Consider the following 13,957-nt stretch of genomic DNA (forward strand, 5'->3'; position numbering starts at 1 on the left):
TTCAACCTTGGGTCCCCAGATGTTGGACTCCAACTCCCATCATCATTGGCCATTGGCTGTGTTGGCTGGGAGGTGGGTGGGAATTGTAGCTCTAAAACATCTGGTGGCCACCAACAACATATGGGGATGCAAGGCTGAAAAACAGTGGTCTACAGAGAACTAAACTGCAAGCTTGATTCAAATGACAGTAACCCAAACTATGGGGTACCTCAGTGCGGCACAGCAACAGAACAACCAGGAAGGAGCAAGGTGACCACAAGCTCCTCTCTGAATATATAATATGAATTGGATCTAAATTTCCCTGCATATTTGAGCCAAACCATTGAGCGGATGTAACTTTCCTTTTCTCTCACACACACACTTTCTCTGTAGATATGGCGACATGAGGAAGGACATTGGCTTCAAAATAAGGGACATGTGGTACAATCTAGGTAAGTTTCATGCATCTGCTAAGGACCTAAGCTGCGAGTAAGAACCTAAAAAGGCCCATCTAATCCAGCAGCCTGTTCTCAGGCTGCATATACATAAATACATTTAAAGCACATTTCTGCCCACCCCCTCCTCAAACAAAAAATCCTGAGAACTGTACTTTACCCCTCACGGAGCTACAATTCCCCAATTCCTTAGCAAACTACAGTACCCAGGATTCTTTGGGGTGAAGGAATGTGTTTTAAATGTGCTTTAAATGTATGGTGTGAATGCTGCCTCTCAGAGACCAACTCTGCAGAGTGCTTGCAGAGCTTTTTTCAGCATTATCAAGTCAACACTGACTGGCAGCCACTCTCCCAGATGCCCCAGAGGTGGTGAAGATATGTCATGGTGGGATTACGTCACCCTCTCGTGGAACCCTTTTCCCCAGCGCTACCTAGAGATGCCAGAGAATAAACCTGGGACCTTCTGCATGCAAAGCAGATACTCTGCCACTGAGCTATGGCCCTTTCCTGATTAATAGAGACCAATTAACAAACTTAAGAGATCAGCGAAACTGTAGACGTAATCTAGTCTCCAGAGATCAGCTTTCCCCAGAGTTCTCACCCCTTCTCCTACCAACCCATCTTGTGCATCTGTGTCAGAGTAGTGTTTTATCCCAGAGTCCCCTGCAGGAACTAGGGAGTGGTCCAGCAGCAGGAGCTTCCATTGTGTGGTTTGCATATGAAAGACTAGGAGGCAATTAGTAGGGTGGGGAGCAGCTGCTGCTGAGTGCCCCAGAAACCCACCACCTGCTTTGTTCTTGCATCCCTTTCTCCTTTTTTTTCAGGGCCTCACAAGATCAAGTTCATCCCCTCTATGGTAGGCTCGATCCTGGAGGTGACTTTGACGCCTGAGCCTGAATTGCGAAAGGCGACCATCCCAATCTTTTTTGACATGATGCAGTGCGAATTCAACTTCAGCGGGAGCAGGAACTTCCATATGGTACATGACCAGATTGCCAAATTGGAGGGGGAGGAGGGGGAGGAGGAGAAGGCAATCAGAGTTTGAGAACTGGAGATGGTTCAGAGGAGGGCAACCAGGATGATCCGATCAGGGGACTGGAAACAGAGTGCTGTGAGGAGAGACTGAAAGAAATGGGCATGTTTAGCTTGGAGAAGAGAAGACTGAGGGGAGATATGATAGCATTCTTCAATTACTTCAAAGGTTGTCACACAGAGGAGGGCCGGGATCTCTTCTCGATCATCCCAGATTGCAGGACATAGAATAATGGGCTCAAGTTGCAGGAAGCCAGATGTCACGTGAACATCAGGAAGAACTTCCTGTTAGAGTAGCCCGACAGTGGAACCAGTGACCTAGGGAGGTGCTGGGCTCTCCAACACTGGAGGCATTCAAGAGGCAGCTGGACAGCCACCTGTTGGGTATACTTTAAGTTGGATTCCTGCATTGAGCAGGGGGCTGGACTCAATGGCCATATAGGCCCCTTCCAACTCTACTATTGCATGAGTCTATGATCACAGCCCAATTCTGTAAGCCCATCCTCAGTTGTGGCATGGATCTGGCGGTGCCACCATCTTGCTGGACTAGGATGGCATGGGGGCCAATAGGAATTGATGATTGCTCTACAGAGCATAGAAAGATGAGCTCAAGCAAATAGAATGGAAATTATATTGGGAATAATCATAGCAAGCAAACAAAATGGACGGTGTTACTTCTTGTAATGTTAACGTTTCACATAACACAATGGTACCTTAATATGTTTCATTTTGTGTTTCCATTCCACACACTGCAAATGTTCCTGTTAGGCCATCAGATTTTAACACAGGAGGTTCAGAAATGCTTTCCATATTTGCCATCATTTGTTAGTTACAAAATGGTCATTGGAACAGGATAGGCAGACTCCTGGCTGGATGGATCTACTTCATTTGTTTACTGGAACCCCAAAATCTTCCAACCTAGAGCCAGATGCAAACTGAACTGAGCTCACAGGCTTTTCACACACAAGTCACTTCCAGGTTATCATTATTTCAGCAGCCTAATTTAGGTGAAAGCAAGTCATTTTGATGCTACTATTGTTAAACAATTTGGAGTCAGAAAACCTACTGTAATTTCCCAGCAATTTCTACTAGCAGATCCCAGTCTATGTCCTGTCCACACCTGCATTTAGAAGTACACTGGGATCATTTTGTGTGTGTGTTTTGTTTTGTTTTTTTGGTCTGTTTTTAGTTTGAAAATGAACTGATAACTAAACTGGATCAGGAAGTTGAAGGGGGTTGCGGGGATGAACAGTACAAGATTTTGCTGGAGAAACTGTAAGTGTGTGAGTGTTTTTGTTTGCCTTTCTAGAAACCCCTTTCTTAATGTTCCTCCAAAATCTGATGTTATCTTCTCACATTTCACTTTGCAAGTAGTGGTGCAGCTAGTACTCAAGTTGTTCTTTGCAAGTAGCTCAGACAAGCCCTGGGTCTCCTCATCAGGAAAGACAGGAGAGAATTTGAGTAGCTTGTTAAATGCAACAGCGAGAACTGAACTGAAATGATACAACCCACTTCCAGTCCAGCAGGAGGATGGCTGCCCTCCTGCCTTGGTGACAGGAACTGAGTTCACAGATCTAGCTGTTGTTGTAATCTGCTGTTTTAGACAGTGCTCACTACTATTTTGAGTACTTACTCCACTATACATTTAAAGCAGTATTGTACCACTTTAAATACTCATGGCTTCCCCCAAAGAATCCTGAAAACTGTAGTTTAAGGGTACTAAGAGTCATTACGAGACCCCAAATCCCCTTACAAAGCTACAATTCCCAGAGTTCCCTGAGAAAAGTGGTTGATTGTTAAACCACTCAGAATTATGGCCCTGTGAGAGGAATAGGGGTCTCATAACAGCTCTCAGAACCCTTAACAAACTATAGTTCCCAGAATTCTTTGGAAGAAGCCATGACTGTTCGAAGTGGAATAAATGATTGGTGCAGTTGAGGCCATACTGAACAATCCCCATCTTTAAAAAAAAATGCTACAATTTTCACAATACTAGCTTTTTTCCTCTTGGTGTTTGATTCCACAAAAGTTTGCACAGAAAGTATAAGAATACATAGAACATAGTCCTCCCAATCAAACGAGAATTTCAAAGAGGCCTTTTTTATGTTCTTTAATGGATGTATAAGAACCAAAACCAATCATGTACAGGTCAACATCCCTTCAGTAGTTATATACAAAGTGGGTTTCTTCCTCAAATGCCTTTAAGGAATCGCCTGGGGCGACCTATTCTGATTTGCATGTCAGCTGAAGATAACTTGTTGTCTTGGACAATTCAAATGTGTATAGACAAAGTGAAAACTCTGTTATGTAAGGTGGGATCTCCACTCTCTTTTACGCTGTCGAGTTATTTTTTAAAAACTGTTCCAAGATTGCAGTTAAACAGTTGTAAAATCTGCTGTAAAATCTGCAGATAAATCAACATGTTATTAAATATCTGCTGTGCATTTTCTGTTAATTTTTAGCTTTCGTGGATTAATTCTTATCAGCCAGCTCTTGGGAAGAGACAGGTGAAAACCAAATAAAGATCAATGGGTTGCATTCCAAAGTTGCATGAACGGAAAGTTGATTATGCACTGGGCCTTTTTTACCCCTGCCTCCCCACTGGGGCCTTCCAGATGCTGCTGGAATGCAAGTCCCATCATTCCTGGGCATTGGCCATGCTTGCTTGGGCTGATGGGAGTTGTAGTTCAGCGCCATCTGGAGGGCCAAAGGTTCCCCACACCTGTGCTAGTGCAACTTTGAACCAACCACAACATAGGGTTGCATCTAACTAACCTCTCCTCAGAGTAGACCATTGAAATGGATGGAGCCAAATTAGCCATGTCTATTAATGTCAGTGGGTTTGCTCTGAGTATGGCTAGCATTGAACACAACACAAATTTAAGAAAGCAAAAGACTTCTTTCTAAACATCTGATTTCTCTCCCTCTTTCTTCCTCCCACCCCTGCTCTGTCTTCCAATGCACATGGTCTACAGCCTTCTAGAACACTGTCGGAAGCACAAATACCTCTCGAGCTCAGGCGAAGTGTTCGCTCTGTTGGTTAGCAGCCTGTTAGAAAACCTCTTGGACTACCGGGCCATCATGCATGACGGGAGCAAAGAAAACCGCATGAGCTGTACTGTCAACGTGCTGGTATGGGTCGCGAGGGGGGGGGATATCTGGGACCTTCAGACACAAATCCGCTGTTCCAATGATTTCGGGTGGCCAGGGCCTAAAACTACATCAGTTTTTTTATTGATTTTTTTCAAAAGTAAATTTAATTAAGAAAAAGAAAGGGGGGGAAAGACAAGAACGCTGTCCACTCACATTAACAGAACATTTAAACATCTATACATCCATTTTAGTTTACACAAATAGATCAATATATGCCATCCAAATATGTATCCAGACGGGGTTGATGTTTATAGAAAGTACGCTCAAATGTAGCAAGGGTGTTTAGATCATCAAACCATTGCAGAATAGTCGGTGGGTATTTGTCCTCCCAGGCTCTGAGTATAAGTCCCTTAGTGAGCTTTAAGACACGTAAAGTCCATCCTTATTTACCTCATCATAAAACCACATCAGGATCTCAATATGTGGATACCAGGAGATCACAGATCACATTTTGCTTTGTTGATCTGCAGGGGGCACATCTTACACTGGAAGTGCAATTGGTTGCATGGAAATAATCATGACTGGTTCCCTGTGGAATGAGGATTTGTGAGGTTGCTTGCATGCCTAAAACACTATGGGAAAGATGGATCAGGTAGCATAGGAAGCTACAGCAGGAAACCCCTTCATCCACATCATGCTTTCCCAGGAAGTGCAATCTGACATTGCACTTGCCAGACTAGAGGCAGGGGGATCTGGTGGCAGCTGTGCCAATGAGACATGGCTATGTCAGTCTGCTTTGGGAAAGAGAAGAGAAACTGAAGAAGAGGCGTGTCCCACAAACCTCACAGAAAAATAATTCCTGATCAGAGATGGCAGTTCAGCTGGCGGTTTGTTTCCTACATTTATATCCTGCCTTTCCCCCAAGGGGCTCAAGGCATAGCCTGTATGCTTCTTCCTTTTTATCCACACAATCCTGCGAGGTAGGTTAGGTTGTGATGGCCCAAAGCTCCACCTGGTGAGCATCAGGGCTGAGTAGGGATTTGAACTGGGGTTTTCCCCAGTCCCCATCTGGCAAAGTCAGGGCCATAGCTCAGTGGTAGAGCATCTGCCTTTCATGCAGAAGGTCCAAGGTTCGATCTCCAGCATCTCCAGGTAGGGCTGCGAGAGACCCCTGCCTGAAACCATGGAGTGCCACTGCCTGTCAGAGTAGACAATACTGAGGTAGATGGACCAGTGGTCTAAGGCAGCTTCCTATGTTCATATGTCCTCCACATTGGCTTCCCAGTTATTTGAATTCAGGACTCCTACAGCCAACTCCAGGGTTTCATTACCTGAACTGTGAATGACTGTCTTTGGAGCCATGATGGTGGTGGGCAAAGGGTCCATGTTATCAGAATGACTGGAGAAAACAAGGCAGGGGTGGGCTCTGTCTCCCGTCAATCTCATCTCAGATTGCAGTCATTTCTTTTGTCCTATAAAACTCAGTGGAATAATTGAGAACTCCTCTATCTGTATCACTTCATCCTTGGTCCGGTTCCATGGTCACGCTTGTGAGGTACAAAGGCAGAGCACAGAAAGCTGTTATCAAGAAGTTGTGGTAGTAATTTATTGAGGGTTGCATGTAGGGATGGTGAATCTGTCCATTTTGGTTTCTCATTTTTCCAATCTTCAGTTCTCCACAATTCCACATAATTTTGCATTTTTAACAGAAAATCTTCATGAAAATTATCAACATCATTAGTGAGGATTTCCTGTAACATACACGTTTTTATGTCTTACATGCTTTTTTTTCACAAACCAATTTCCCGCAATAAAATGCTTTTTTATGTTATTTTCATGAATATTTGCTTTTTTAAATGCACACTTTATCCCAGTATGTGCATTTTTTACACATACTGGGCTTGAGCATTGCATTGCAAAATTCAGAGAAGTGCAAATTTCAAACGATGGCTGTGTTTTGGCTTGCATATTGTTTCAGAAAACGCAAATTGGGTAGCTTCGTATTAAAATGCAAAATGAATTAAATTTCTACTCCATCCCAAGTTGCATCCAAAGCAGTTCTCAAGGAGGCTTGTGCAAGGATTTTCCCTTTCCTTGCACTGCAGCTCCTGTTCATGCAAGATTTCTCAACCCAATTCCCCCAGGTCTCCACCCTCCCTCTGCAGCCCACATCCAACACCGCCTCTGAGAGTTCTCCTCCTTTGGGAAGTACTTTTTTGGGAAGTGACATATGGGGGTGTGTATGCATGCACGTGCAGTGAGGAGGAGGGCTGGGTGATTCTCCTTCTACAAGTGCTGCCTTGGATGCAACCCATAACTTCCTCTAATAGGCAGCTGTGGTGGTTAGTGCTGACAGAAATGGAGCAGCTGAGAAACAAAAGGGTGGTATAAAAATGTTCAGGAGAAACCTCTAAGTCTGCAGAAGTATATATTAAAAAAAAGTCTAGAAAAATTGGGAGGGATTAAGGCCCACAAAAAAACCAGCCAAAAGAGGACTGAGCATGTTAATTATTCATGCAATGTTGTATGTCTGTTGAAAAAGAACAATTGGGAGGGAGGGTATAGCTGGCTGGAAACTGGAAGATGGACGCTCCCCTGTGGAGGTGAATACTGATAATAAACCACTTGATCTCATGTATTTATTAAATCTGTACTTCACATTTTCTCCAAGGAGCTCACAATGGCATGCATGTAGAGTTCCACCCCTTCTTCATTTTTACAGCATAGCTGTTTTAACTACTGATTTTCCCCAGGGCAGCCAGTGAGTTTCATGGCTGTGCAGATTTCCCCAGGGCAAGTCCAATCCTGTCTGCTACATCGTAAGAAGAAACAATCGTGGAACATGCATAAGCTCAATTCCGACATCACGCTAAGCCATGGTTATGGAAATTTAACTGTGGTTGGCTGTCTGAGTTGCTGAACTGTGGTTTATGACAGCTGGTAAACCAGAATCAGGAACCATGATTTGAAGTGGGGTTTGAAAATTATGGTTTGTGCCAAATCTGTTTTGATGTGACAACTGGAGGCTTAGCATCAGCTGCAGCTATAGAGGCCACCGCCTAGAGATGGGTGGGCAGATAGAAAACAAAGCAGACAAGGGGTTCTAAACCGTGGCTTGCCTGTACATTTGGAAGCTCAAACCATAGTTTGGGTTGTGAACTATGGATAGCATAATCCATGGTTTGGTGTGAAGTCTGAATTGATTCTGTGTGTATATTTGGCTTGCACTCTAAAAATCAGCCTGGTAATTTACAATAATACATTTTCTTTTGCAGAATTTTTATAAAGAAAAGAAGAGAGAGGATATATACATCAGGTAAGCCACATTACCTTTACCTTCACTAGTTTTGCTTTGTTGTGTTAGAGGATTCTGCCTTAGTTCAACAGGCTGAACTAAAATATTTATGTTGCTTCTGTGCTTGTGATTCCTTGATAATTTGTGTCTGTTGTCCTTCTAGATACTTGTATAAACTCCGGGACCTACACACAGGCTCTGAAAACTACACTGAGGCAGCATACACACTTCTCCTTCATGCAGAGTTACTCCAGGCAAGTATCTGAGGTCTTCAAGAGCAGCTCCATGCACAGTACATTGCAGTAGCCAAGCCTGGTTTTGTTAGGCATGGATAATCCTGGCTACCTCTTTCCAGGACAAGTCAGAGCTGACACACTAGCCTAAATTGTTGAAAAGTGCTTCATGTTGCCAGAGGTGCTTGGGTGTCCAGAGTAAATTCTGAATTGGGCACTTGATCCTTAAGGGGAGTGTAACCCTCTCCAGAGCAGATTCTTAGCAAAGCTGCCGGCTCCCAATGATACTGCCCATCTTGTCTGGGTTTTGTAGGTAGACGCTTTGTTAATTATTTGAGGGGGGGGGGCTGTGTGTGTGTGTGTGTTTCATATTTTTTACTTACCCTGTGCTCTTTGACAGGGCCAATGGAAATAACTAAAGTATTCTGAACTCTGTTAGGGGATTTTGAACCAGAAGAGAGCATGCACAATTAATACCAGTAGGACCTGCAACAAAATGTTGCAGTGTTGCATGCTTCCTTTTCAGCATTCTAGCTACTCCATTCCTCCCACTGTCAGTTTTTTTCTCTCTCACCCCAGTTATTCATCATTCTGCAGCAACTGGGCATGCTCAGTACCCATTGGGCTGTTTTGGAGGGTTCCCCCACTATGCCCTCCCCAGGACTTGTTGGTACTTCTACAATCCTTGAGGTTCCCCCCAAGCCTATTCATACTTCCCTCTTGTGCACTGGGTGATGTCTTTTGGCTTCATCAGCAAAGGCACTTACACCCCACACATCAGAAATAGCGGGAATGGTACAGCATACCATTGTCTCTTCCCAGAATGTGCAGATTTGAAGACTGATGAGTAAGGAATTCCAGGTTTGTCTCATCCCAGACCCTCAGACAATGCTTCTGATACACAGGCAACCTCTCTGGAGTAGGTTGGTGGGCATCCCATAGAATCTAAGCCACCCTAAAGTCTAATTTGAGGAATTGCAGGTCTTGCAGAGGAAAAGAGATTTACCACCTGCTTCTTCTTCCTGATGTTTGAGGGTCCAGGCTCATCAAATAAGGATTCGTAGCTTCATCCTGTGTCCAGTCATCCAAGGTCCTTTACTCCCCTGTAAACTCTCAGTAGGAGTTCAAGGCTCTAACCCAAGGTACAACTTGTGGCCCTATCTGCACTATAGGAGACCAGTTTAAGAAACAAATTATTGGCTTTACAAAATTCGATACCATGGTTAAAGTATCATTATTTTTCAGGGTTTCCCCCACCTTTTTATTCTACAGAAGACACATGTAGTCTCCCACCCAAATTTAAACCGCATCCTGGCCACATCCACCCCAGACATTTATTCTACTTTCGACAGTCATGGCTTCCCCCAAGGAATCCTGGGAACTGTAGTTTGCTAAGTTTGCTGAGAGTTGTTAGGAGACCCCCATTCCCTTCACAGAGCTACAGTTCCCAGAGTTCTCCTGGAAGAGGAATTGATTGTTAAAACCACTCTGGGAATTACAGCTCCGTGACAGGAATGATACCATAATCTTCCTTCAGATTACCCAAGCCAAAGAAGCATTAGAGGGGAAAAAGCAAATGTATTAATTTCCTGGTGTATTCTTTCCCTCATCATAGTGGTCCGATAAGCCGTGTGCACCTCATCTGCTTCAGAGAGACAGCTACTATGTCTATTCACAACAAGAACTGAAGGAGAAACTTTACCAAGAAATCATTGCTTTCTTTGACAAAGGCAAGGTGAGTTTGTCAAGAAGGGATGAGGCAGACATACTTCCCAGGACAAGTTCTGCTTTGTATTTGGGCCACTGCGGGTTTCAGGGTTGTATTCGACATAGCACTGAGTCAGGGTCCTGTCAGCGCAAGGATTGCCACTAGTGCGATGGGACTCTCTCTCCACCCTCTTTTCCACCCGAGCACACTCCACACCCTCCCAAATCTGTTTCAGGGGTTCCCCCAACCCTCTGGAGCTGGTTTGGAGAGGGTGCAGGGCACGCATCAGGGGGAGTTGAGGGGAAGTCCTGTCACGTAGCAGTGATCCTTGCATCGATGGGACAAGTTAGTAGACTACCACCCTCAGCTGGTACTGTTGCCCATCTTACGTCACTGAAAAATGGGTGGATTATTTGCTTTTGTGATTACTAGGAAGATGCCTTATTCTTCGTTAGGCCCATTGGTCCATGTAGCTCAGTAGAATATACACTGATTGTCAGTAGATCTCCAGGGTTTCAAGCAGGGTCCTCTCCCAGCCCTATCTGGGGATGCCAGCAGGGATTGAACTTGGGATCTTCTTCATTCAAGGCAGATGCTCTACCACTAAGCTACAGCCCTTCCCTAATTTTCCCTTCTTTTTTTTTAAATAGTGTACAAAATATAGTGTATACCAAGGGTTCTCAATCTGAGCTTCATTCAGATGGTCCATGGAATGTCTGTAAAAATACAATTAAAAATCATCCAGCATTTAGCACAGCGCATTACAGGCAGAAAAATCATTAAGTGGTCTGCCAAGACACTTGGCAATTTTCGTGTGGCCTGTGCTAAAAAGATTTGGGAGCCCACAGTGTATACGATGGGTGCCATTCAAGCCTAGTGCTCCTCTGAGTAGAACAAGTGAAGTTAATGGACATGACTTATGCCTTCTGGGAGGAAGGGTGGGATACAAATGTGATAAATAAATAAATGGTAACTTGGGCACATTAATTTAAATGGGTCTACTCTGAGTAGGACTCAGTTGAACACAACCGGCTTTGAGTAATGGTCAGGTCAGTTAAACAAGCCTCCCCTAACTCCATCATCCCTAACCACACTGGCTGGGACGGATGGGACTTGGAGGGCGCCAGAATGGGGAAGGCTGGGATTACTTTAAGGCCCAGTTTATTCAATCCGCTGCACACTTTCTTAAGCAGTTCTTGCATGCTTACACACAGGTACAGGACCCACATTGACACAGCTGATCAGATTTCGCTGCTCATAATTGCCCTGATGACCAGGAAGGGAGAGATTTACATCTCTATCAGGGTGCTGGGCTCTTTTTGCCGCTGCTGCCGAAATCTGCTGGGGGAGGCCTATCAGGAACCTGAACTGGTGCTTAGCCACCCTTGGTTTAGGTGACTGGGAAGAAGTCACGATGAACCTTTTTTTCTTACACATGTAAGAAGAGAAGAGAGAGAGCTTCCAGTTGGCTGATCACGTCCATCTGCTTCCATGCACAGGATTCAGCTTCCAGACATGGCAAATGGAGCATGCAGGATGAATCCTGGCTTCTTTTTGAAGGATGTGTGTTAGGGTTACTAAGAATGTGTCTGTGAAGTGGTCTTATTGATCATTAAGCATCCTTAGTAGCCTTAGCATTTCTTAGGAGCCTACCTTCCCAGACATAAAGTTGCGTGGCTCAGACGAGTAGCGCATGTAGTGCAAAGCCACACAGGGGGTGTGCTTTAATCTAACCCTGCTAATAAGTGTTTTGTTTGTTTTTCCTTTCTTTTTCTGTTGCTGGAGATGTGGGAGAAAGCCATTCAGCTAAGCAAGGAACTAGCAGACATGTATGAGAACAAAGTTTTCGATTACGAGGGACTTGGCAATCTCTTGGTAAGATGGCTGGATTTTTCATCTTCTGCTGGATTGAAAGAATTGCAGTGGAAGGACTGGAATTTCTGGGGGGAGGAGCAAACTGGCACAGCTCTTGTACTCCTGATTGAGAGCTACAGCAGCAAATTGTTGTAAACCGCCCAGAGAGCTTCGGCTATGGGGCTGTATACAAATGCAATAAATAAATAAATAAATAAATTGAGGGCACAGGAAGGTGCAATGTGGATGAGCTTTTAGTGTAGCCAGGCAGAGAATCTTGCAGGGACGTATTTGGCCTCTGAGTCTGAGATTCCCTGCCCTGGTTTTAGCAAAAGTAAACTGCAAAAATTATGTTTCTTGGCAACTGAATTTTTTTAGGCTTAGTTCTGTTTGGTTAGTTAGTTTTGGTAGCTTTGGGTTTCTTGGTGTTTTTGGATTCATCTGCTAGATATTTTGGAAAGTGGTCTGTTCATTATGCATCTTCTTTCATGATTCCTGCGATCAAGGAGCAGTTTTTTGTCTATGTTTGGTTGCATTTGGACCCCATTTTAAATCAAGATGGGAGACTGAACCTTTCAAAATTGCACTGATTTAAACCACTGTTTTCAAAGCTTCACTGATTTCTTTGTTTCTTAGAATTCCCGAGCAATGTCAGGTACGAGGCTTCTTGTAAATTAATAAGAAGCTGCAGAAGAACCATCAAAATAATATGCAGCAGTGTATATTTCTTAATGACGAGGAGGCTGTCTGAATTAGTAAAATGCCTTAACCTGGCACCTAAAAGTTATTGAACTAGGTCCTGGGAAGACAGCCCTGGGAAGAGCATTTCAAAGTTGGGTTACCACCACCCTCTCCTCAGTCACCTCTGCCCCCCTAAATTTTAATGCCTGGGGCCTCTTAAGACAGGCAGATTCACAGAAGAGCAGGTGATCTTTCCATCTTTGGGAGCTGTGGCCTTTTAATCTTGAAATTCAATTGAATGCTTTTCCTCTATCAGAAGGACGGGGGATGGAATCCACTGTAGCGCTACAGCAAATGTTCCATCAGCGTAAGGATTTCTGCTTGCACAATGGAATGCTTTCCCTCTCTCCTCTCCTTACATCCCCCCCAATCTGTTCTAGGGGTTCCCCAACACTCTGGAGCAGATTTGGGGAAGGTGTGGGGCACACATGGGGGGAGGCAAGAGGGGAAATTCCCATTGCGCAAGCAGAAATCCTTGCACTTAATGGGAATTAGTAGAATACTGCCCCCCCCTTTTTAAAAAAACTTCTTTTTAATACACAGAAAAAACGGGCCACATTCTACGAGAACATCATGAAGGCGATGAGACCTCAACCAGAGTATTTTGCCGTTGGGTATTTTGGCCACGGGTTCCCCTCCTTTCTCCGGGTAAGAATTATATGGTGGTCCCAATGATGGGCCCGTAATAATCCTTAAAATATGTAAAACAAAAACCTGTATTACTGGCTGCAAACTAAAATAATCCTGAGCCTCAGATCCACAGGCTGGAGGGGTTGGAATTAAGTGGAGGGGCCTTTCCCTGGTGGAGAAGAGCTTCACAGGCGGAAGGTCACACGTACCACAGAGGCTCCTTCTATGCCTGTAGGTAGATGTGCAGACACCAGCCTGGAGCTGGTGTGTGTGTGTGTTTATATATTTATTTATTATTATATATATATCCCACATTTCCTCCAAGGAGCTCAAGGTGATACACAAACATGGTTCTCCCCTCCCAGCTTTATTCTCACAACAACTCTGTGAGGTAGGTTAGGCTGAGAGATACTTTATTTATTTATTTATTTAGTATATTTATATGCTGCTTTTCATCACCAGGGACCTCAAAGCTGCTTCTGTAGTAAGGATAATACAATATCATAAAAACAATTCAGAACATAATAATAATTAAAAACTTCAACAGTATCAATAAATAACATCACAGAATATCACAAAACAGGCTCAAATCTCAAATCAATCTAGTCTGGCCCAAGGTCACCCAGTGAGCTTCATGGCTGAGCGGGGATTTGAATCCTGAACATAAGAACATAAGAAGAGCCTGCTGGATCAGGCCAGTGGCCCATCTAGTCCAGCATCCTGTTCTCACAGTGGCCAACCAGGTGCCTGGGGGAAGCCCGCAAGCAGGACCCGAGTGCAAGAACACTCTCCCCTCCTGAGGCTTCCGGCAACTGGTTTTCAGAAGCATGCTGCCTCTGACTAGGGTGGCAGAGCACAGCCATCACGGCTAGTAGCCATTGATAGCCCTATCCTCCATGAATTTGTCTAATCTTCTTTTAAAGCCATCCAAGCTGGT

The 13,957-nt window shown here is 44.3% G+C and overlaps 1 protein-coding gene across 2 annotated transcripts in view; it reads left to right on the plus strand.

Moving 5' to 3' along the window:
* The window catches only part of DOCK5 (dedicator of cytokinesis 5), a 201,228-nt gene that overhangs the window by 150,971 nt on the left and 36,300 nt on the right, over nt 1-13,957 (plus strand). For both annotated transcript variants that reach the window (XM_061593185.1, XM_061593184.1), the window contains exons 32-40: nt 373-431; nt 1,259-1,413; nt 2,656-2,741; nt 4,442-4,598; nt 7,835-7,875; nt 8,018-8,108; nt 9,703-9,822; nt 11,581-11,670; nt 12,934-13,038. In XM_061593185.1, coding sequence (XP_061449169.1) covers nt 373-431; nt 1,259-1,413; nt 2,656-2,741; nt 4,442-4,598; nt 7,835-7,875; nt 8,018-8,108; nt 9,703-9,822; nt 11,581-11,670; nt 12,934-13,038 — 904 coding nt within the window. The remainder of the gene's footprint in view (nt 1-372; nt 432-1,258; nt 1,414-2,655; nt 2,742-4,441; nt 4,599-7,834; nt 7,876-8,017; nt 8,109-9,702; nt 9,823-11,580; nt 11,671-12,933; nt 13,039-13,957) is intronic.

Source organism: Rhineura floridana, chromosome 12 (genome assembly GCF_030035675.1).
Source record: "Rhineura floridana isolate rRhiFlo1 chromosome 12, rRhiFlo1.hap2, whole genome shotgun sequence".
Taxonomy (NCBI): domain Eukaryota; kingdom Metazoa; phylum Chordata; class Lepidosauria; order Squamata; family Rhineuridae; genus Rhineura; species Rhineura floridana.